The 24,770-nt window shown below is 31.7% G+C and overlaps 3 protein-coding genes across 7 annotated transcripts; 1 reads left to right on the top strand and 2 right to left on the bottom strand.

Annotated features, from left to right (window-relative positions):
• Positions 1-854: 854 nt before the first annotated feature.
• LOC100804082 (protein FAM135B) lies at positions 855-9,239 on the bottom strand. Of its 5 annotated transcripts, none has more exons than XM_006584932.4 (15): positions 8,611-9,239; positions 8,439-8,524; positions 6,990-7,144; positions 6,509-6,570; positions 6,166-6,360; positions 5,698-5,752; positions 5,333-5,548; positions 5,099-5,235; positions 4,488-4,680; positions 4,288-4,347; positions 3,957-4,202; positions 2,709-2,967; positions 2,407-2,510; positions 2,122-2,172; positions 855-1,705 (listed from the first exon to the last, which is right to left on the bottom strand). In XM_006584932.4, exons 1-15 carry the CDS (start codon positions 8,793-8,795, stop codon positions 1,415-1,417), a joined length of 2,295 nt encoding a protein of 764 aa, XP_006584995.1. In that variant the 5' UTR covers positions 8,796-9,239; the 3' UTR covers positions 855-1,414. The 5 variants fall into 5 exon arrangements, with proteins under 5 accessions (XP_006584995.1, XP_003532627.1, XP_014634227.1 ...); XM_003532579.5 differs by having other exon boundaries at positions 2,407-2,612; XM_014778741.3 differs by having other exon boundaries at positions 2,407-2,612; positions 6,990-7,113; positions 8,611-8,638.
• A 7,268-nt stretch (positions 9,240-16,507) lies between these two features.
• LOC100794159 (sugar efflux transporter) lies at positions 16,508-19,058 on the top strand. Its single transcript, XM_003531013.5, has 6 exons — positions 16,508-16,684; positions 17,210-17,246; positions 17,408-17,621; positions 17,926-18,087; positions 18,371-18,490; positions 18,611-19,058. The coding sequence occupies exons 1-6, from the start codon at positions 16,636-16,638 to the stop codon at positions 18,851-18,853; spliced, it is 825 nt and encodes a 274-aa protein (XP_003531061.1). The 5' UTR covers positions 16,508-16,635; the 3' UTR covers positions 18,854-19,058.
• A 2,116-nt stretch (positions 19,059-21,174) lies between these two features.
• Positions 21,175-24,629, bottom strand: LOC100794686 (probable U3 small nucleolar RNA-associated protein 11). The gene is made up of 8 exons (XM_003531014.5): positions 24,483-24,629; positions 24,312-24,402; positions 24,142-24,233; positions 23,956-24,049; positions 23,771-23,850; positions 22,724-22,807; positions 21,652-21,751; positions 21,175-21,562 (listed from the first exon to the last, which is right to left on the bottom strand). Exons 1-8 carry the CDS (start codon positions 24,536-24,538, stop codon positions 21,470-21,472), a joined length of 690 nt encoding a protein of 229 aa, XP_003531062.1. The 5' UTR covers positions 24,539-24,629; the 3' UTR covers positions 21,175-21,469.
• Between the last annotated feature and the right edge of the window lie 141 nt (positions 24,630-24,770).

Raw genomic sequence — 24,770 nt, forward strand, 5'->3', positions numbered from 1 at the left:
TTTGTTTAAAGTTGAATCAAATGAGGAAGATAAACTTTGAGGAATACATGAGAGCTTGGTAAACTATTTTGAACTAACCCAACTATTCCCAAACTGCAATTTACTCAAATATAGCAAGATATTAGGAATGTACTAGAGGCAGAAGTATAGACAGCTTAATGAAAACTGTCTATGTTAATAGATTTGCTTAAAAGGAAACTGTTGTCAAAGTTATCATTTCCTGTGAGCTAATTGTAAATTGTTTGATAAAATCTGGCAGAGAGTGCTCTTGCCTTACACTTTGATTCGGATTTGTTCAAAGCTATCAATTTTTTATCAATAAAAAAAACAAGATAGGATCGAGGGCAGGACAGGAAAATCCAATCCCTATGCGAGGGCAGGAATGGGTTTAATTTTTGGATTCCAACAGAATTGGAGGCGGGGACTGGAAGGACTTGGGGGGGGAGGCAGGGCGTGGGGAGACTTAACCCGCCCTCATTCTGTTACCATGTCTAATTTCTTGTAATCGTGTCTTTATACTCACGACTAGTGTTAAGGAAATTGCTTCTTCTTTTTTTTTATGTCTCACCCAAAATACTTTCTGTTAACAGCTGAAACTACTCCCTCTATTCCACAAAAGTAATTTCCATGTTAACCAGAGAGTACTTCAAGTATTTATAGGTTATTTTAAATCTTTATTTGTGCAAGCACAAGTTCATTTAATATTGAACATCTGTTTATATTGAATCAGAACAGTATGATGTAATTAATCTGCACCCTAGCATAGAAATACTAACCGTAGTAACATTTAACTATATGGAAGAGAGAACAGAAATAAACAGTAGACAACAGCAACATCATTCGTGCCAAAACAGTTGACAAATGAAAGTGTTTTCTGATGTAAAAGGATGAAAGTTCTCTAGAAAGTTCTTAGAATATCATCTGTTAGTGTACAACATTTTCTCTAGGTTCCTAAGCCTAAAGAACTAGCGACTTCTATAAACTTGAATAGACATGGTAAACTCATGATTCTTTGAATATTAATTTTTAATTATACATACATGCCTACACCCTGCCTACTGGCCAAAAGGCTGTATCCCCATCCATAACTGAGAAAAGAAAATTTATATAACTATATTAAAAAAAAAAAGTGATTTACAATGGTTAAGGTCCCATGCAAGTTTTCTGCTCTGCAAATTCCTCTAATTTGCTGCCTCGCATGAGGACACATTTTTGGGAGGGATGAGATTCACCATTTTTTCCTCCTGTGAGGAGCCGAGGAGATGGTGTTGGAAGTTTACCAACTCAATGTTGGAAGCATCTCTGAACTGTTTTGATTACAGTGCCATGTTTTTAGTTCGGATGTTCTTAAAGTCTTGTCCCAATCTCACTATCTATCTAAATCAATAATGTTGCCTGAATGTAGATTCCTTCTTTACTGTCTAAACAGATCTGGGAAAGACCACATTATGAACTTTGCAAAAATGTCAGATTCCAAGAAGTCAATATGAGCTGTTCGTCCAATAAGTGTGTTTAAGTTCCTGCCATAGGAAGAGGTGTTGAAGTTGATGTCGCAGCGCATGACCACCCTATCGTTAGTGTGAGCTTGGATTTGGTCCAAGCAATTATTCAGCATCTCCAGGAAGATTTTCCCTCTTTTAGAGAAATCCAAAGAAGCTGCTGGACATGGTTCTATTCTCGCAGAATGGTATGGAACATAGCCATCCTGATGTAATGAGAAGGGAAGCATTATGATATACTTGAAATAATAAAAGTAAAGTATAGCCAGATTAAAGGTTATGCAGAAGAAAATATAACAAGATCCTATCACTTGCCCAGGACCCCTTATCATGAGTCAACAAAAATAATTTAAAAAGATAATAGACCCTTGCAGAAAGGCAGAGAGAGTCACTAAATAGTCATGATATCCATATTACCTTGAATACTAATCAATATAAGCTTTCCACCATGTAGACTTCTATCTAATTTATTATACTCTGGTTGATACATAAGTTACAATCTTCACCCTTTAGGAAATGATCCAGCATTTGAATACAGGATATTTTGAAACAATGGAACTAGAAGTTCAAATATAGGTCTTAAAAACCATGATAATTCCCATCATAAGCATATAAAGGTTACCTGAGGTGAGGACAAAAGAAGCACATTCTGGAAGTTAGCCAGTGTCTTCTCCTGTAAACAGTAAGACTAGCATTTGAACAGCACTTATGACCCTATATTCCCTTCATTAAGATATAGCAAATGAATTTGAACAAAACATCCCTGTAACCACTTATCCAATAATTTATCTCCATTTTCAAAGCCCAAAAAACCCATTATTTTCATGACTGCAGAAAAGGAGACCTAGATAATGGGTCAGGGATCAGACAACTTATAATCAAGAGCAAAATATTAAGCATTCAATACCTTGGAAAGATTGTAGATGAAAGTATTCTCAAGATCAGGGTCATCTGTGAAGGTAAGTTGGTGAATGCATTGTGTGCCCTTGAGCTTCTTCAATATCCACAACCCTGAATTGAATAGAGAGTTTGAACTATACATATAACCCAAGTGTGGACCCGATATGGAGACATATGTATGTAAGTATCTTAGATATGGCTCCATGACGCTCTCTGGAATTATTTAAATAAAATAAAATAAGCATGTTACTTTCCCTAGTTTAATTTTTGTGAATAGTAGTTATCCTTAAAAACTTTGCGCTTAGATACCTGTCAAGGCTGTCCTGATAATGAGATTCCCAATAGAATGACCAACAAAGCTAAGCTTGATATCTTTCAAGTTTCCATTTCTTGAAGCTTTATCCATCTTCTTTTTCAGGAACAAGATCACTTCCTGGGCAAGCCGAAATCCCATTTCTCTGAAGTCTCCAGATGTTTTATCTTCATTTGCCTGTGACATTAGAAACTGTATCTTGGGGTCTATTAAGAGCCATTGGTTCCGAACAAGCCGTAAATCCAAATGATTTCCCTGTTATGTTTGAGTTTGATGGAAAACAAGACAAAACCTAGTTAGTAACAGTAACCATCAAAACTGATCCAAGGAAACACATTAGAGCAGGAACCCCATTAACTTAAACAAGTAGCATACATACTCAGCTTCTTTATACTGGAACTGAACTTATGTTAAAAGTTGTCAGAAATAAATCAACAAAAAAGTAAAGAGGAAAACATAATAAAAAAATAAATCAGACCAGACTGGAAAGTAAAAGAAAGGACATTGTATTATTGCATATATCTGCCTTTCTCTGTGAAGGTAGATCCACGTTACCTATTCAGGGTTGATATAAAAAATAGTTGAGAAACTAAACAAAAACAAGCTGAATATTTTCAGAAAATTAAGTTGTATTGAGCAGAATGATTGAAGCAGACAAAAGGAAGCTCCTAGAAATTGAGAGCAAAAGCTAATGCTTGTTTAAAGGAAACAGCTGTATTTCTTACTAATACATGCACATATTAGTATAATAATATTTGATATAGTAATTGGTAAGATTAATTCAGAGGTAGCTTTTATTAGAACAGTGAGTTTTCTGTTCTTCATATGTCACCACATGGATACGTCCACTACTAGGATCACATTCCAATAATGGTAGATTCTACAACTAAGCTATAGATAATTCAAATTATCCTACAAAACTTGTAATATTCATGTTTTTTGGGAAACACGAGATGATAAATATTATTTCAGGAGTTTCAACATACATAACAATAAAGCAAGGCTAATAGTACTTATTTAACACATGAAATTCTTAAAAGTCTAGCATCAATAGTTATTCAAAGTTGTATACATAATTTTTGTAAAGATTAAGGATTCAAATTTCAAAATTGTACACAGATGTAACAGTGACAGTGAATGATGACATGTCTAAAAGATTGAAGACCAGAAGTAACAATAAATAAGGAGACAGAACCCAAAACAGATCAAGGAGATAAAAGCAACTGCAAGAATATGAAACATGCCTGAAATCCATGAACAAAAACAACTATTCTCAAAACAAGTTCATTTTTCTGTGGACTACTACCACACAACTTCTTTGTGGCTCTGGATCCATTTTCTAGGATATGCCTCCCTTCACCCTCCAAAGGAATGAAGTTTGAGTTCACAATGGCAGAATGGTACACGTTTGTCAAGCGTTCTACAATAATAATAGGAACCAGCAGAGGATCTCCAAATATATACATATCTTGAAGTGACCGATTGTTGATCTGCATGAGATTCACATATGTCATAAATCCCAGTCAGCCAAAACTATAAGATTACAAAGCACTCCAGAAAAATACAATCACTTACCCTCATTTGAGCTATTCCTCGCCTGTGAAGTTCTGCACGCATTGCTGCAGTTTGAATAGGCTGAATAGAAAAAGAGAATAGAGATATAACATATTTGAAGAAAATGACTCAGTAAAGAAAATCCATATGACAAGAGTACCAATATTTTAAAAACAGCAGACAATGATGAATTTTATGAATATTGCATAATAGATTATTACATCATCAGTAAACCTCCTTGTAATTATTGAACTTCTATGCATGCCATGGGACAATGATGTCCCCTCAACTCCATTGCTCATATTTTGACGAGGCATTGCAACCTTTGAGTACACCATCCATATTGACCATTCAGTTCTCCTATCAATCTCCCAGGATTTACGTAGAAATTCCAGTATTTTTGTTTTGTTTTCCCTGAGTAAAATGATAAGGTTGAAAAAGAGATGATATCGACTTAATGTACAGCTAAAATGTTATGCTTGAATTGTGCATCTTTTCCTACAACATAACAGTTTAATTATGTACTCACATTACCAAGAGAAACCATACAACAACATACGTATAACTAAAAGCAGCCTCATTCTGGACAAGCTAATCTCACTTAGCTGGTCAACCAGGCTCAAGCTTAGCTAACAACACTAGGCAAAAATTAAACCTTAAATAGAAAAAACTAAGCAAAATAGTTCTTCATTATGCTATAATGATCAGAGTGGATGTTTAACTGTAGAAGCATTAATATATATAAAAAAAAGGGGCTAGAAGGACCTTAAAGCTTCCAAACTTAAATAATTATTTGGACATGAAATTACTTCAATTATATATCAGAACAAACCTGTGGAATTTTAGAAATATATTCCAGAGACATAAGAGCTGATTTCCTAAAGACTGGAAAGAGATTAACAGATGGTCATCCCAAGAAAAAGGTTGAGGCGACTTCTCGAAAAGATTATTGACATGATGAGCAGCTTTCTGTTTAGAACAATGAAAGTAGTAAATCAGCAAATAGTCTAAAACACAATGAAGCTAAAGCAAATAATGAAATGTTCACATTGCCAGAATTAAATACCTCAGCACTGACTTGTGGCCTGTCAGACAGTTGAAGAGATGATTGAACATCAATACTTTTCACGCATGCTGGAGGAGTAGAAGCAAACAATTCTGTAGCATCTGATTCAGAAGTCATTTCAGTCAAATCAATAGCTTTGCCAATGCCTGTGCTTATTCTTCTCAAATCTTCAAGCAGGATATCATATGCAGCCATCAATGCTTTGATGAGCATAACCTGATTTGAGTTTTGACAATCAGAAGAATAAGTTACAATAGTAAGCAAAGAGATTTCTCAAAAAAAAATTAAGCTTATCAACATAAAACAACATAGATAAAACAAGAAACTGTGATTATGTAACTTATACTATACACAAGACACCATACCTTGTTTGACCCAACATAATCTTCAACATAAGCACCTTCTGAACCTCTGGAATCACTGGTATAATTCAAATAATCATATCATTCAACAGTTAAAACAATGTATTATGTACAACAGTAAAAAAAAACATATATAAGTTATGGCTGTTAAAATTATAAGGTTTAGATAGTGAATGGGAAGAGAACATGGTAATACTAATGAAAAATATGAGATTAGATTTGATTTAATGTATATACAAAATCAAGCAGTCAATCACCAATGCCTATTTAAACTAATAATTAGGTATAACATAAGTAGTGCTAGACCAAGCCAAATAATACAATCAAACACCTAACCCTAATCAAACAACTTCAAAGATTACTCCTCACTTAGAGGACTAACTGATTCTTGTTATATATTCATGATATTCTAACAGTAATGATGCAACTAGAGCATATATTTGAACTTCAAAAACTGGAACTCTGACAAACCTGGATACCTTCTGTCGAGATGTGTGATAACTAGCTTTTAGTAGACTGATGTGAATGCTTGTTTCAACAAGGACAGCATGGAAAGCATCAAAATGAACAGGACAATATGAATGTAATCCCTGGAGAGCTTTAGGGGGGATTTTATATTCATGAACTGAAGCAGCATATGCATCCAGTGAACCTAGTAACTCAGGCCTGCACAATGATGCAATAAGTTCAGAGTTCAAAACCTCAAATTCACATTATCATAATAATAAAATCTAACTCAAAATTAATATTATTTTATATTAATGTGTTTAGTACACAATTGCACCCAAAACGGGAAAGAGAATCATCAACTAACCCAGTTTCAATTATAGGAGCATGCATGAGTTCAAACTTCAAGATAACAGCAGAGGATTGTCCCTGTGTGTATAGTTATTAGAAATTTATGACACATGAAAAAAAAAGTTAGAGCTAGTGAGTGCACATCAATAAAGCAGAAGTCGCAACAGTTTTCTTTTTTAATAAAACATTTATTAGAAAGAAAGGAGAGAAAGTATAACTGGGAGAAGGATTAAAATCCCCTTGGAAAGCAAATGAATAGAAAATAATCCTAAGTGGCTCAAAAACACAACAAATTTGTCCAAATTCTTTGCATGACAGAAGTAGAAATGTATTTCAAATAACCATGAGCTCATGAAGAAAACATATCCAATAGTTATGAAATAACAAGACATCCTTAAATTGTTTGTTTGTTTAAACGAAAAAGAACCTCCTCCATTGCATACACATGCATTAAAGGGTTATATAAAGAAATCATAAAAATAGCGAGGAAAACTGACCTCACATTCACCAAAAGACAGGTAGAATGAGATCATGATAGAAAGAAACACATCCTGTCTTGCATATTTAATATGGAAAGGTGGTGTTGAAAAACTGTTGTCTGTATCATCAATCATCCAGACTCTACATAAATTGTCAGAACCCACTTCAGGAGCTGCAGCTCAAAGAAAAGGATGGATTCTAAGATGTTACTCTATATTTAAAACATCAAACACAAATATAAAGCAATACAACAAACTAACTAAAAGAACAAAATAATTATTCAGCATATCAAGCTTGTAAGTATCAATGTCTCACGTATACTGAAAGGGTACTGCAATTCAAAATAGTAAGATTAAGAGTTTAAGAAAGTATTTACAATACAATCCACTTTATTGAGAACCACAAAGTTGAGTAAAACTATGTGCAAATGTACCATAAGGACTGGTCCACTCAAATTTTGTTTTGCATACAGGCATCCATTCAGTTGCAGAAAACTTAATTCTGAATATGGCTAACAGCAAATAACATTGGAAAACTCGTTATAGAAAGGGAAAAATGGTAGAATTCTCACAACAACTAAAACAAATTCTCAGAATTTCAAGCCCTATTTGGTTGTATAGTAAAAAATTATATATAAATAATAGAAGCAGACAATAGAAGAAAAACTTCAAAATGAGTTTGATTCCATATTACCAGGACTGAATTAGAGATAACCAACAACAATCTGATGTTCATTTGATACAAGTTTGTCTTCTGATATCCTAAAATTAGAAATGTATGTTTACTAAAATGCATCGTTCACTCAACAAAGAATTCATTAGATATCATTATATCAATATTTGAAACTTAAAATTTGAGTTTACACCTAGCCCAAATTTCTGTCACTTATTGTTTTGGGGGATGGTGAGTGTGAAGAATATGTATGCATCATTCTTCATATTTAAAAGGCTTGACTAATGTCAGTCAACACCACACAAAAATTGTATAGTGCAGCTGCACCACATGAACTTAAATCAAGATGTAAGACTTCTATGTAACCCCTGAAAATTTGGATGACTGTCTAGGCTTTAAAATATCAAATGCCACAAGTTCCACAAAAAATTCATGTGTACATAGACAACTTGGTTGTTAAATATTTGAGATTAGCTAAATAAACCATTTCTGCAACCTCTGGAAACTAGCATCAATAAGACATTCATTTAGTAAGAAAAACTTATTCACGTGCTTATTACAACTTAATACATGAAAAGAAGATAAGTTTGCCTTGAAATACCAACTGTAATTTCCATGTAAAGAACATGTTTTTGCCCGGATCTGACACACACATGACACACCCTTGATGGCACAACCACAGGATCACAATAAACCCGAAATTCATGTCTTCAATAAAGTAAATTAGTCTAGTAAACTACAGAAATAGCTGCACTTAACCACTAACACTTAAAGAGATCAGGAATACAAGTCACCTTCATACTGAACAACCCGCGCCGGAATCCCGGGATAGGAGCCTTCACCATCCTCCCATCTCATGGTAACCTTGATTTTGTACCATCTGCATAACAGCAATAAGAATAAAAGACCAGAATTAAAAAAGAAAACTGAAAAGTAAACAAAAGAACATCAAAAAGTGGAGCATACCCTTGTTCAAAAAGGTCAAGATTATGGAACCTATGAATGTAAATTGCAACCTCATGCACAGCATCAAGCACAGGCAACAACTTATTTGGCGTTCCAGGGCCAGGTTGATGATCAACATTGACCAACCTTTTGGTTGACCAATTCTTCTGATTTAGACCCACAAACCATCTGAGTCTCCGAAACATAAGGAGTAGTACTAGTACTAGCAGCAACCGATGCAGCAATAATAATAATACTTAAACCCCAAATGATCACTCATCACTTCAATGGAAAGTGGAGCAAAAGCAAAAAAAACCCACAAGTCCTGAACCCCAAAAGGAGCGAACTTTCTCTCACTCACCCACCTTCCTTTCAATGCAGACCAAACCCATTAATGCTATCTCATGCTTGAAAGCATCAAACTTTAAGTCATTTGCGACGTGGGTCTGGGTTCAAGAAGCGATTGATTGGTTGGAGTAAGGGAAAAAAGTTGGGACCAAGATGGAAAAAAATATATAATAATAAATAATAAAAAGTGAATGAATCGAAAAAGCATGTGGAAACAAGAAGAACAAAGACGCAACTTTGTTCATGATGAGTTGTAATAATTCATGATTTTATATGCCTGTTGGCACTGCGTAATATCACGTTCGTCAAACCTTTTCGCAGGTACCGCTATTAATGAATCTTTTTTTGTTTTTCTTTTTTTGTGTAAAAAGAAAAAAATGGAAAATGGTAACATGGGATGTCGTGTCGGTGAAGACCTTAGGCCGAAAACCATGGGCCATGTAGGCATGTACGCTGAGATTGGTATCTAGGAGTTACTACTATTCTCACCTAAACTTTTGCTACTCACACCCCATGTGCTTTAAAAAATTGCTATTCCAAAAATACACGTTTCATGGAAATAGGATTTTATTGACAAAATAGATAATGAAATCATATTTTTATTGTGTAAGAGGAAGTAAAAAAAAAAACAATGAAATCACCTTTTTTTGTGTAATTTTTTTACAATTCTCCTACACAAAAGAAAATCCTTTAAAATATCAAAAGTACCATTTAATACATGGTGCTACTCTTGAACAATAAAACAAAATAACATGCAGCATACGTACACATCCGGGTTCATATGCAGATACTTACTGATCTCACACAATGTGTGAACACTTTTAATTAGCTCCTAAGTAATAAAATCATAAGACAAATTTGCTTGAAACTTAGCCGCGAGAAGGCATGCATTTAGTACTATAAATTAGTGTAATCCTTTTTTGTACGAAAATACGATACGAATTTGATTAAATGACAATTACAATGTTGCTTCTGTAAGTTGCATTTAACGATTATCTCTCTCTACCTTCTCGTGTAGAGTGATGCAAACCAATTGCTTTATACAATTTGAATTTGCATTTTTTTTTAAAAGTAAGATTTTGAGAAATAATACTATCTTGAGTTTTTATACACTATCCTTATGTATTCTTTAATTCTCTTACAACATATTTTTACTAATTTTCTTATCTATTAAATTAAAAATATTAAATACATTTTATAGATTTTAAATAGTTAACCACGGTTATTTTTTATTTATTTGATTTATTTTATAATATAATATTAAAGAAAGTTAATGAAAAATATTATAATATTAAGCTTTTTTGGTACATCTTGTATATTAAGCTTAAAAGGGTTCTAAAACCATTATTTAATAAATAATATTTTTATGTCTATTCAATAAATAATTAAATCTAAGGATATATAAAATCAAATTTTCTTTTCTTTTTCCTTGTTTTCACTGTGCTTTCAAATGTTAATTTGGTGTTTGATTGACTGGAATGATTCACAATTGTCCACCACAAAGATCATCGTCCCACCTTCCTAAGTAAGTATCTTGCTTATCCAATCATATTCTTCATGATTCCCCCTTCCTAAGTAAGTACCTTGCATATTCAATCATATCTTCATGCCCAATCATGATACAATATCATAGCTGAATTGACTTATATGTACCTATAATTAATAATTCTATATATATGCCACAATATAAATAAACCATTAAAGGGCACTTACTAATACAAGTGCAAACTACACATCCCTACGCTACCAAGGAAAGACTCGTAATTGGGTAGCATCCCCTACCCTACAAAGATGATCGCCTTCATCCTTCCTATATATCTTGCTTGTCCAGCCATATTCATATGCACACTATTCATGATACAATATGCTAGTTAAACGGCTTAATTATGTCACTAAACACAATTGTTTAGTAATACAGTTATCTGTGTATAATAGTTAAATTAAGTGTTCGGATAGTTGATTCATGACATACCTTATGTTAAAATTAATTCAACTTTTTATTTTATTTTTAGAATAAAGAGTGGTGAGGATATCAAATTCTATTTCACATCAATATAAAATGTCTAATACAATAATATTAGTGTTAAAAAAAGTTTACTTCCTTTTTAATCTTTAAACTTTTAAAAAGATTATTTTTAGTCCTTGAATTTTTTATTTGTAGTTTTAGTTCCTTTAACTTTTTTTTAATCTTTATTTTTGGTCTTTGATTAACAAAGACTAAAAGTGAGAATTTATTTAAGAAAAGAACAAAAAATAATTAAGGATCTAAATATAGATAAAAAAAAGTCCAAAAACTAAAAACAATTTTTTTAAAAAGTTTAGGACCTAAAATATAGTAAACCAAAAAAAAATAAACCATCTTCCCTCATATCCTCCTTTTTTTTTTCTTTGAGGGGGGATAGTAATCACCATCTAGCATGGGAACAATATTAATGAACTTTTATATGATGAGAGATCGGTTGATGGCGGTGTGGAAGCCTACAAGAGATATGGATGTTGTAAATGTTGTGTCTGATTTCTTCTATATATGGTGAAGTTTAATTTATTAGAGGATAGAGTTTAAGTTATTGCTAGGGTCCTTGGATCATTTTTTTATTTATTACTATCTAGCAATAGATCTTGGATTTTTTTCCTCAAAAAGTCAAAATAGATAGCCCTCTGGTATGGATTTATCTTCTAAGCCTATGTATGGACTATTAGGATGAAAGCAATTTTTTTGGCTCTTGTAGCAGTCGTAGCTAAATCGATTAAAATCGATATTCGAACTGTTAATGATTCACATGAAAAATTTACCAGGGCTTCTGTAGAAATTAATTTAAACCAGTTTGTGGTGGGAAGAATTTGGTTCAAGAATCACAGTTCAATGTAGATCGAGCATGAAGGCTTGCATTTGTTGGGTAAGAGATGTGGTTTGTAAATATGAACACATAGTCAGGGACAGATTTAGAAATTTTATATTGGGGGAAGGGTAATAGGCAATATATATATATATATATATATATATATATATATATATATATATATATATATATATATATATATATATATATATTAAATTTTAGATTTATAAATATAAGATTATTTTTCACTATCGATATTTTCTATTAAAATATAAACAAAAATTAGAGATAGAAATAAAAATAATAAATCCAAAGAGATAAATGATTAAAAACTTCAAGTATACTGATAATGATAAAATAAAAGGTAGTTTGAAATGATGGAAAAAGAACTTATTTAACTAGTTGTCAAGATAGTGTGCAAAATGCACTTAAATGGCCGTATTGGTATCATCTGCTGGATAGTTTCTGTTGCGGAATGTACTTTTATATATAATGTCTTGCCTTTCACCCCTTTAATTTAGCTTTAATTAACCTCCAAACTCATGGGTTTTTTTAGACCCATTATTCTTTTAGCATCTAGTCATAACTGCTAGAGAAGTATTTGGAATGTTGTTATCATTTAAAGATGAACACAAGCAGCATGGTTTTGATTGGATATGGTCTTTGGGTTTGTTTTATGAAAACTGGGTAGTGGAAAGCTTTAGGTGTATTTTTGGATCTGTGATATTGAATGAGTAATCACTTTTTACACTTGTATTTCTTATATATGAACTAGGTTGGCACTGTTTGTGCTTTGATCTAGTTATGTTTATATAACGTTTTGCTTCTTAAAAAAAAGAATTTAGTATGTGAAATGCACGTCCAAAGAATAGAATAAAGAAAATATTGAAAATATCTAACTGAGAGGATGAAAAGAGTGAGACTAAAAGTGGATTTGTGGGCGAAATACTCATTATGGAAATTTTTTTTTAGTAAATTTCAATTTAGAGGAACAACTTATAATTATACGTGTATATTATATGTAAAAAAAGCTAAAAAGTCATCCCAATACATGATTCCAAAGGCACTGAAGGAGACGCCAAATGCAGATGGCAATGACGTAAAGGGAGCTCATAGTGAACAAGTCGTGTGTTTTGCAGCCACAGCCAACAGGTTATCCTCATGACATTAAAATTTCCTTCAATATTAATTGAAGCTATATCTCTTAAAATAATTGTACTGTAGCTACTAAATTGTGTAGGTTGCTTTAACAACGAAGCCACAATACCTAAATTGTATGATATGGCTAGCATAAGTGCATGTGTTGTGTACATCGAAAAACAAAACATGGGTTTGCAGCCATAACCAACAAGTTACCCTCGTGGCATTAAGATTGCCTTGAATGTTGAAGTTGTTCTCCTATTAAACTTATACTCTTGGATGACACTGAACCCCCTGATTTTAGTAAGGAGAATGATAGTATGGTGAATGAAGTGCAATTTAATCATAGAAAATAAGGAGTGCTAGGAATGATGAAATGGAGTTTACAACAACTAAGTAATAATAATCAATTCTGGTCAATTGGGTTTTTAAATTACAAATTTGATACTTAAACAAATCACCATCAATTCTGATTGATTTAGTTTAGATTGGTCTCAGTTAGACTGAAATCCGAATAAACACCCTAAATAACGATTGACCCCAACTACTATATTTCGAGCTCTTCTATTGGCAAATGAGATGGATGTGTTTTTAGGAAATAATTTTTATTTTTTGGAGGGCTGTCTTTTGCTTCTTTTTTGCATCTTAAAAAAATCATGTTGGTGTTTATTAAGTCCAACTGATCTGAAACCAGTTGTTATGAAGAAGGCATAAAACAAGAAAGCGCGACAAGCACCAGCATGCATCAAAGGACCACCACAACACCTAAGGGATTTTATGTAAATCCATTCTGTTACAAGAATACTGAGCTGCTAGGGAGGGATTGGCTCCTGAAAAATATACTATCAGCCCTTCTTCCCCATCCTGCGGCACCATGCAACGCTGCACTCCACATCTCGTTTTTGTTTTATTCCATTATCGCAAATATCCCATTTTCTGTTATTCTCTAGCAGCTTTTATTCCCTGTTAGCACTGCCGGTCATGGTCCTATATAAAGGGATGCTTAATTTCTAATAAATATTAGAGAAATAATATTCGATTTCTTTCCTTACCTTATTTTTCTCGAACACTAGGATTCATATAGCAGAATTTCTACTCATAACACCAGTAGTCCAAACAAAACACTAATCGATTGAAATATAATTTTGCTCTCTCAAGAATTAGGGGTTATAGAGTCACATTTGTCCTCGAATTATATAAATAAATTGTCTTGTTTAAAAAAGATGAAAAAAGTTTATCAAATTAATTAGTCCACACTAATTAAATTCTAAAAAGGAAAAAAAAACTAAATTAATTGACATTTTCATCTTTCAAGAACAGAAATCATGATTTCCTATTTTTTTATGGATGATATTATCACCAATTCTAAATTTTCCAGGGACCGAAATTATGTTTATTTTTAAATTGTTTTGGATAATTAATTTGGTTATTTTGTTTCATATCCAAATAGAAAAATACTATTATTGATTATATTTTTGGATTTATTATTTTTCAAGCTGAGACCTAAAATTGTAAACCAATCTTTTCTTTTACACACACACACACACACATATATATATATATATATATATATATATATAAAAGTTTTCAAAGTTTGATTTTTATAATGATTTGTCCCATCAATTTTGGTCTTTCTCGCTTATTTTAACATTTTTAGAAGTCATAAATCATGCTAAATAATTTTTTTATTTATTTTTATTCGTAAGAATAAAAAAGAATATACCAAATGATTTACAACAATATTTACACAACACTTTGTGTAACCGATTGAGTTACACCCCTCAGTTAAATAATTTGTGTTATAATATTCAATTTTATCATCATATTTTGAATAAAAAATAAAATAAAGAAAAAATATTAAATGTTAGTGAAATGTAATAAAAATATCTTTATAATTAATTGGATTATCGAGGATATGGAAGAGTAAGAGTATGTTTGGGGTTGCCATTTGGATGCTCCAAAATCGGTTTAGGGAGTAAATTAACTAAATCAGTTCTTGATATGTTTTGTTATTATCAAGATTATGTTTGCTAGCTTATATTCTGCCTTAAACCAAGTTCACTTGAAAAATGAAAACTACTCTAGAAATCAATATTTAAAGACACTAGAAAAGAAAATATTATGTAAGCATAAACTAAAAACAATACACACTACAATTTGTGTTTTCATTTTAACCTGATTGAAAACCCAAATTAAATCAATTTAAGTTTAACCAAATTTGTTGGGATAATTTTTTCTAAAAATATTTTTAAAAGAAGAAAATAAGAAGAATAAAAAATAAGTTTTTTCATAAACTAAAATTAGTTTAAACAGAAGCTATTTTGTTGAAGCTCTATCATATTAGTGTGTCGAAAATATAATTATTTTAACTCACACAAGTTAATGTTAACTTATGAAAATGTTCATTTAATTTCATTTTTTTCTTATTGTGTTTTAGAAGTGTTTCTAAGTAAATTTATCCAAACAAGCCTTAGTTTGGTTCAATTTTTAAGAACAACAAAACAAATTAAACAACAAACTTGAACTGTTTAAAGCAATAATATTCTCACATTATTCTTCACAATAATTTCTATAATAAAGAAAGAGACAGGGTGAAAAATAGAAAATAATATAGGATAAGGTGAATGATGTAAGGAAGTCTTGCAAAAGAATGTTATAGAAATCATATTATGTATATGTGTGTGTGTGTGTGTTGAGAGGAGAAATCATATTGTATATTAATAATTTTATATTACATCTCAAGCAATACCTAATGCATTAGCAAGAAATAGAGCAGGTCAGCAAGATGTTAGTGTAACACGGAAAACCTTCATTCGCACCAAAACCAGTTAGCTCAAACAAACAATGTAACAGTGGAATTGCAAAGCAGTGTGCCACAACAAAAAGAAAGGCGTGGAAATGACAACGGTTTGTTGAAGACCCTATGCGGCAAGGCGTGTTCGAGGGAAACCGCTACATAGCTTTTTGGAAAAAGGTCACGTTAATATCCAGCACATAATTTAGTTTCCAAACCGTATCACATAACGTAAATAATCTTCACAAAGTTTTAGAATCATAGAATATTTAACAATATTAATAATAATGAATAATTAGGTAATGTTAATTACCTCCTAGCTACCTCACGTTTTTTTCCTTTCTCTAGGTATGTCTCTTGTGCAAAATGAGTCACACCAATATCAAACACATGTCAACAAAAACAACACAATTAATTAAGCAAATGCAGACATATATGGTATAGTCCAGTAAAGTACACTATATGCAACTTTAGCTTTCGTGCCGTGTCCATTAGCTAAGTGTGTGCATTCGGTGAAAATAACAATTTCGTAGAATGCCAAAATCATGATGCAAGTTGCATGTGAACGTTTCTAAATTTGCAAAGTAAAAATGGTTTGGTGCTACACTACCTTCTAAAAAGATCAATCAGATCTCCATGAAACATGCATGCGCAGTAAGTGCTCATTTCCCTTCATCGGTTATAATAATAATAATATTTTAACTTTGTCTTTTTTAATCTTTTTTCATCATTTTCTTGCCCCTTTTACGTATCGTTTGTGTATATATAGGCCTTGCATGTTGCTCAACCCTTCACCAGCTTCAGTGTCTGCATGTGATTTAGGGGTTGGATAGCAAGAAACCCTGTAAAGGTTTCTTAACCAAGCAACTCCTAAACCTTCTGGTCAAATTTTACTTAAAACCCTAAAGCAGACAAAGAGAGGTCATGGCTCTGAACAGTCACAATCATTTGGCTTTAGCTTTTGGCATGCTAGGTAAACATATAAGGGTCTTCATCGGTCTCTTTCAGTTGCTATACAATTTTCTCTTTTTGTTTCTTTCCCCACAACATATCTAATTCGAGTATTATACAAAAGTTGTTCAAGCAAATGTAATTGCTGCTTCGTGATCTTGATATTCCTGCCTTTTCTCTCCTTGTGAATTTCCTTAATTTTCTTTTTCCTCCATCCTTTTCCATTTAATTATTTTAATGCATGAACAACTTTTTCGCTTCATTTCCTTCAACCAATTCCTACTTAACAGCCCTTTTTGTTCTTTTTAAAGTACGGAATATGTTTAATTCCAGTAACATAATCGTAGTTTGTTTTATCATACATAATCATAGTTGAGTTATAATTTATAATAAGGTGATTTAATTAACAATGTACCTTTAAAAGTAATTGACTAATCATTTTCTCTTATAACATTTTTTTGTTTTCATGCACAATGTTTTATCTGTTATAACCTCTTTTATTTCTGCAAAATCCAAGAACTTAAAATATCCTCCTTTTGATGCGTAGGAAACGTCATTTCCTTCATGGTGTACTTGGCACCCCTGTAAGTATCTGAACACAAAGTGTAACTTCAACCCAATTAAGGGACACACTTCTTATTTTTCCTTTCAATAAAAAGAATATACAACCTGTTTTATTTAATTATTATATTGTTAATACTAAATATGTACGTTTTCCTTTTCTTCCTAATTAATTTAAATGTAGGCCAACATTTTACCGAATATACAAAAAGAAATCCACAGAAGGTTTCCAATCACTGCCTTACCTGGTGGCACTCTTCAGTTCCATGCTTTGGCTATACTATGCCTCACTCAAGCCAGCTGATGCTACTCTCCTCATTACCATTAATTCATTGGGATGTGTCATTGAGATTGTTTACATTGTCATGTTCACAATCTATGCCACCAAGGATGCCAGGGTATATTCTCCAACCAATTACTCAAATACTAACTTTATTCTCATCTTATCTAATAAAATTAATAAAACGATAAATAGTAGTAATTAACGCAATCTTTTATTGGTTTAAATTTATTAAAAATTATAAAATTACTTAATTACTTGGGTAATTCACTCTTTATTTAATATACTTTACTCATAATTTTGTAATCTTTAACAAATTTTATTGAATAAAGAAGTTGTAAAGAAAATTAGGATACCACTAATAATTAGTTTTGTTTGCAAATTCTCTAACACTGATTAGCATTGGTGATTTTTAACTGCAGAACTTAACCGTCAAATTATTTATGGTGATGAACGTGGGTTCCTTCGCCTTGATCTTCCTCGTCACCTACTTTGCTATACATGGCTCCCTACGTGTCCAAGTCGTTGGATGGGTTTGTGTATCTATTGCAGTTGGTGTTTTTGCGGCACCTCTCAGCATTGTGGTAAGTGAAAAATCTAATTATTGAGTGCTTGAACTCTCATCGGTCCCATTTCCCCGAAAAATTATTATGTAATTCTAAAACACTTTAGTCTCAGTTAATTTTATGTGATATATAATTAAGTGTTATTAACTTTTTTTATAAATGAAACATCTTAATTATATGTCGTGTAAAAATTGATTGAGACCGAAAACATAATGTAGTTAGAGACTACTTAATAATTTTTCCATTCTGACATCTTACCCACTCTCTTAATTTATCAATTGATTTCTTGACCTGCATGCAGGCTCAGGTTATTCGAACCAAGAATGTCGAGTTTATGCCGTTTAACTTGTCACTTTTCCTCACCCTAAGTGCCGTAATGTGGTTTTTCTATGGCCTCTTACTCAAGGACATATGCATTGCTGTAAGTATACATATACACAAAATTAATATTGAGTGACATATAGTTAATTTAACATTGAAACTGTGATATATTGACGGGTTTTTTTATCATTGTTTTTTGCTTGGTCTTACATGTGAGCAGATCCCAAATATTCTTGGCTTCACATTGGGACTGCTTCAGATGTTGCTCTATGCAATTTACAGAAATGGTAAAACTAACAATAAGGAAGTTGCTACAAAGGAGGAGAAAGCACTAGAGGCAATAATGAAAAACGTTGTTGTGGTGAACCCGTTGGGAACGTGTGAAGTGTACCCAGTTATCAATAAAGAGAATAACAATGGACAAGGAATAGAAGGTGCCAAAGAGAAGGAATGCCCAGTGTGAAATGGTTTTAATATTATATATATATATATATATATATATATGCTCAGTGCAATTGTTACAGACAGAAGCACTTCGAAGCATACTAGGAAATGGTTTTTCTCTTTATAATAATATTGATATATTATGTGTATACCCGTTTATGTCGGTGATCAACTGTTATGTTAAAATATTCTAGTAATTTATTATGAATCATGTTCGTTCTCTAGTTATCTCAAGAAAAATGTGGTGATATTTATCTTTTAAACTCATTGTCTTTGACCTATTTGAAAATTCTTGAATGTTTTTCACTTTTCAGTACCTTTTGTTAACTTGACTACTTTATATTTTTTTTCAAAAAAAAAAAACTCAATGTCACACAAATATTGATTGAAACCAAATGGAGTTGTATAAATTACGTGTCATAAATTATAAATGACATTTTTACCTTAATTAAATTTAAACCCCAACTTATAAATGCCTGTGTAATATCCTAAATTAATTGTTTTAAAAACTTAAAGATGTTAAGTAAAGGCAATATGTTTTTCATATCTATCATGTGGTGGACTAAGAAATGCATATGCAAAAAATAAGAGAATTTTTTACCCAAAAAACCTTCAGTTGCACGAAAAGTAGTTACATCTAACTGTACAATGGCAAGATCTTTTTAAAGTACATAAAAATAAATTATTGAAATTAATTGAATTTTATTTTATTTTTTGACGTTTTATTATAAAATAAATACTTAAAAATATTTTTGGTCCCTAATAAATTAATAAAAAAAATTGGATCTAATAAAAAAATTTATTAGGCCCTAAAATATGTAAATCATTTGTTTTTAGTTTTTATCAAATATTTTTTAAAAAAATTAATATAAAATGAATAAATATTATAAGGACTAAGATGAAAAAATAAATAAATTAAAATAACTATAACAAAATAATAAGGATAAAAACAAAAAATAAATATTTTATTATTAGATCGAAACTTAAAACAAAATTTATTAATTTATTAAAGAAAAAAAATGTATTTTGAGTTAAAAATTAAATTAAATTAACATAATTAAGGCGTAAGAGTACAAAGAATAAATGAAGGTGCAAAAATAATAGAGAAAATTATATCAATATATAGTGATTAGTATTTAATGAAGAAACATCTCGCGTGATGATAAGAGAGATTTCCAATTGATGGCTAAGTTAGGGCATTCTCTCCCAAGCTTTGTTGAGACCAAGCACCACCATAATCCCCATATCCCAATGGGGATGACAACACTACTACGCAAATGTTCTTTAGGGACAGTGTCCTAGGAAAGCTAACCGCTCCTACGATATTTTTGCTAACCGAAAATAAGGTATAATGAAGCTACAATTGGAAGGAGGGAATGGATCTTTTCTTTCCAAGTTTTATTTTCAACTTAAGTATTAAAGTTTAATAGTCTTTTATGAAAGTGTTTAAATAAATAATATTTTTTATTTAATTTATAATTAATTTAATATCTTTAATAATCATAATCTTTGATAACCATAATTATTAATTAATAATTTATCAGAAATATCAAAATTATAAATTTATAAAATTAAAAAAATTAAATATTACAATTAAAAATTAAAATAACCAAAATTATGAATTTAAAAAACTACGAAAATCAAAATTATAATTCTACCTATTAAATAATTTTAAAAAATTGAGATGTGGAGATCTCATATGAGCTACATCATTATTCAACTGCACACTCTAGGAACTTAACTAAAAGTTCAAGTTGTAACAGAAAAAAAAAAAAAAAAACTTTTACCAGTCAAATTTTAATTAGGGACAAAAAAAAAATTGTTGAACGGCGCACAGTAACAAAAGTTGACTGATGCTAATTAGAGTCGATGTTTGCCTGACGTTACATTTGAAAATTGAAATCACTCAAACTCCTACTCTAATAGCAACAAGTCATTGGTAAAGAAATTAACAAATAAAAAATATAACATTCAATGTTATCAGTTAATGTATATTAATTTATTTATAATAAATTGATTTTATTATTTATTTATTTCTTAATATTATGTTTGGAAAATAATAAATAGCAAAAAATTTAGAAATAAAAGTAAAATTAAGGAATTCCTTGCATTTTACATTTTAAAACAAATTATACTAATACAGAAATACCATCATGTTAGGTAAAAATGAGCTCAAGTCTAAAAATCTTGTGAACCAAAAAACTGTGTCTAAAAAACATGATTTTTAAAAAAAAAAATTGTCGTGTAAATTGTACTAGCACAAGTTCTGGAATCATGTCTAGAGAATTTGCAGTGGAACTAGGTTACTAGGATACCACAAGAACAGTTACACGATACAAATAACAAAAAACTGAATATATTTATAAGACTTACAAAATCTAGTCGGAGAACATCAGAGGTACAAGGAAGAATACTCAACAGAGTAAAGAAAATGGTTACATGATAAAGGAATTCTAAACAAGAAAGCGACAGTTGTTGGCAACGACAGTGATCCCACATTCGACTCTGCAGCTAGGAATGTTGGTGCTTCATCTAAGACATGTAAATTGTCCAACTCCGGACCCAACCCAGTAGTATTAAATCATCATGCAAAATTGTGAAAAGGCAAAAAAGAACCTCAGGATTATTAACTCTTTCAACGCTTTCTTTCAGCACGCCACATGTATACCGGTTTAGTTGTTGGACAAACAATCTCGTCTTCACGTAGTTTGCGCTTCCTACCTTTTTTCTGTTCATAGATGGGATATCCTTATTGAGCATTCTACATTTGTAAGACACATACAGGAACACAATAAGCAATGCAAAATATCAAAATACCTGCAACTCCTTCTGCATTGTCATATCCATGTAGATTTTCTCTAGTTGGCTGAGTCTACCCCTCCTTGCTTCCAACTCTTGGTAAGACCGATCTGTTTTTCTGATAAAAGAAAAAACCTTACTATCAATCTGATATCGTGCTAGAAATCAAGCACAAAGCAATGGAGATAACCGTAGTACTATAGACAAGAAATGACAATAGATTACAAAACAATGTCAGCTTTCCATACGCAATTTTACAACAGATTCAACCCAACATAGAAACAGAAACACTTCAATAAGGCCAAAATGGCAGCGAACTAATAGCAGTCAATCTGACCATAATTGTTATTCATTGCTATTTTTTCTTCTCTTTCTATTTGTTGGGTTAAAATATAAATCATCGCAACTGAAATAGAACTCCAGTTCTCAAGACTTCAAGGTATCATGATTGTTAGTTGTCAAAAAAAATGCCACAATAAGATGCATGCAAATATATAAACATTAAATTTGTCACCCATGATCACATCCTCAAACCTTGTGTTTGGATAAAAGGGTGATGGTTGTTGAATGTTTAGATCTATAGTAATCTTATTTCTGAATTAAAATCCTTGGTGGAACTTTATCAAAAGAACTATGTTTTCTTTGCCAAAGAAATCACTAAGCTAAACAAATTTTCAAAAGTAATTGTGTTAACAATTCATTCCCATGAGCCCACAGGCTGGGATACAGATGAAAAATAATGCCAAGACACGGACACCACATTACTGCAAAACATCTTAATACGGTTGGCATTTACTACAATAAAGATATTTACTCAAACTAACAATCTTAAAGCACATTAAAGAGAAAATAAATAAATTATAAATTATTCAATACAAAAGATCCCTGAAAAAGTTTCAGTGGAGGCAAATCATTTAACAAAAAATGTTAATCTCACAGAAGACATCATACAAGAAAAAAAAAGCATTTGATCTAAGCCTTTAAAGCCAAGACATATCATTTAACAAAAAAAGTTTAATCTCATACAAGATGTCAAACAAAACAAGATGGGAATTGATCCAAGTCTTCAAAGCCAAATGTAGGGATGTACCTCTTAATGCCAGCAGGAATATCACCAGAAGTAAGTGGAATTTTACTTTTTTGATGTCGTGATTCTAACTCTTTAGCCTCTTCCCTATACATGGACAATGATTAAAAAAGCTATCCATTCAGAATAAATTTGTGGAATGAGGATGAAATCTACAATTACATGCACACAATGTAACACTATAAAGAGAAAGAATATCAGGAATGGGAGTAGGGACGGAAAAGTAACATATCAATCAATAAATAGAAAATGGCACCATATAGATCTTATAAAATGACTGTGTGCATTTGGAAAAGCTCCTATGAAGTTTATTTGGGTTATCTTATCATATAAAGACTGAATTTGAAAATTGAAGGTGTGAGGTTAGTGATCATCATATAAGCTCTACTTAACTTATTTAATAAGCTTTATGGTAAAACTTATCAAGCTATTGAACTCAGCACTTATAACATAGCTCACATGTGACAAGCTTGTTTTGAATAAACACTTCAGTAAATATAAGGGTATAGTATGGCTAGTATACTGCGTGTAATCAAAAACTGAATGTACTAAGTCAGCACATTCAGTTATTCAGTAAGGAAAAGCAGTTAAAATTACTCCTTCCTCTGTATAAATACCTATGTAATGCCCTCTGGTAAATGAATGAATGAAAATCATTTTCTCTTTCTGTTAATTTGATAAACACAATTCTCTCTCCCTGTTCTCTATGAATACCAACCTTACATTGAGCTACTTCTCCAAGCATACCCTATAATATATCAAAAATAACATTTGCTCACACAAATTGCAATGCAATCACTTGAATTGAAACCACATACCTTTTGTATCATAATAGCCATAATGATATATTCAACATAATTTATCATCTAAAAAACAAGTAAGCAGTAATCACAGACTTAATGCACGATGGAAATATCATCCTTTAAATTTTGCATAACCAAACCAGTCAAATTTTCATGTCTAAGTACACCAATCAAATACTACATATTAACATTTAAAAAAAAAAAGGAATCAACGCTGGTCACGGAATGATATCTCAGAAACTCACACCTGTCCTCAGCAAAGAAAACATGCTTGTTCGCCGGCTGATTATCGATAGAGTGCAGTGAGGCAGTTAGCCTTTCAATTTTCTGCAACAAAGATCAAAACATTCACAATTAAACCTACATTATTATTAGAACATTGACACAAAACCCCAATAAAAACAAGAAAGCAATTCAAAGCAAAGGACCCACATTTCTCTCACTCTGAATCTTCTGAAGAATGTAACCCATGTCCTGAGTCTTCATCAGCATAAGCTCTTCCTGAGTATACTTATTCGCTTCACTCCTACACAATTCAACACAACAGAGTAAAACAACAACAACAAATAACAGAGAATCGAAAAGTGCATATAGGCATATAGCAAAGTCATCACTTACTCTGGTTTATGAACTCCATCAACGGTTTTTGTTCTAACCATCTTGAAGTAAAATTCATCTTCATTTCTATTCGCTGCTTTTTCCCTAAGTTTCTGTTAAACAAAAAATTAAAAATTGTTAACAGGGGAAGGAATGAGAAGTTGAAGGAAGAGGAGAGAGTAAAAGGGTACCCGCAAAGTGTCTTCTTTCTTGTGGAATGCTTTAGCACGCTGGATATAGTCCTTGTGCTTTTCGAGAAGGCCGAATTTTTTCCTCGACGACCTAATGAATGAAAAAATAAAAAAGAATAAGCGATTTTGAAGTTGCAAGCAAAGACGTGATAGGGAGAGAGAGAGACTCACGGTTGAGAACGCTCTTTGTGAGCACGCCTGGGAATGGCGTTTCGAAGAGAAGACATGTTTGGGTTGTTTGTTTTCGTCGACGGCGATTCCCTCTCACCTCTGCAAGCGATGCTGGCTTCTGCGTTTGCTTTTTTGCATGATAGTAACCATGCTGGCCCTATTAGTCTTTGGGTTAAACGGGCCGGCCCAATCACATTGGGTTTAAATTTTTATGTTACCCTAATTTTTTTTATATAACAATGTTGTTTTTTATGGGAGATAATCTTTTAGTTAGATAATTACTTTTGT

The sequence above is a fragment of the Glycine max genome, chromosome 8 (assembly GCF_000004515.6).
Source record: "Glycine max cultivar Williams 82 chromosome 8, Glycine_max_v4.0, whole genome shotgun sequence".
Classification (NCBI taxonomy): Eukaryota; Viridiplantae; Streptophyta; class Magnoliopsida; order Fabales; family Fabaceae; genus Glycine; species Glycine max.

Excerpts from the sequence above, each read along its gene's own strand:
- LOC100804082 (XM_003532579.5), bottom strand. The coding sequence starts at position 8,795 with ATGTTTCGGAGACTCAGATGGTTTGTGGGTCTAAATCAGAAGAATTGG. Across the intron at positions 5,753-6,165 it reads TCTCGACAGAAGGTATCCAG|TGATTCCAGAGGTTCAGAAG; the intron begins GTTTGTCAGAGT and ends GAATTATACCAG. Across the intron at positions 5,236-5,332 it reads GGCCACAAGTCAGTGCTGAG|AAAGCTGCTCATCATGTCAA; the intron begins GTATTTAATTCT and ends TGTTCTAAACAG.
- LOC100794159 (XM_003531013.5), top strand. The coding sequence starts at position 16,636 with ATGGCTCTGAACAGTCACAATCATTTGGCTTTAGCTTTTGGCATGCTA. Across the intron at positions 17,247-17,407 it reads ATGGTGTACTTGGCACCCCT|GCCAACATTTTACCGAATAT; the intron begins GTAAGTATCTGA and ends ATTTAAATGTAG. Across the intron at positions 17,622-17,925 it reads ATGCCACCAAGGATGCCAGG|AACTTAACCGTCAAATTATT; the intron begins GTATATTCTCCA and ends TTTTAACTGCAG.
- LOC100794686 (XM_003531014.5), bottom strand. The coding sequence starts at position 24,538 with ATGTCTTCTCTTCGAAACGCCATTCCCAGGCGTGCTCACAAAGAGCGT. Across the intron at positions 24,050-24,141 it reads GATGGAGTTCATAAACCAGA|GAGTGAAGCGAATAAGTATA; the intron begins GTAAGTGATGAC and ends TGAATTGTGTAG. Across the intron at positions 21,563-21,651 it reads CAATGCAGAAGGAGTTGCAG|AAAAAAGGTAGGAAGCGCAA; the intron begins GTATTTTGATAT and ends ATCTATGAACAG.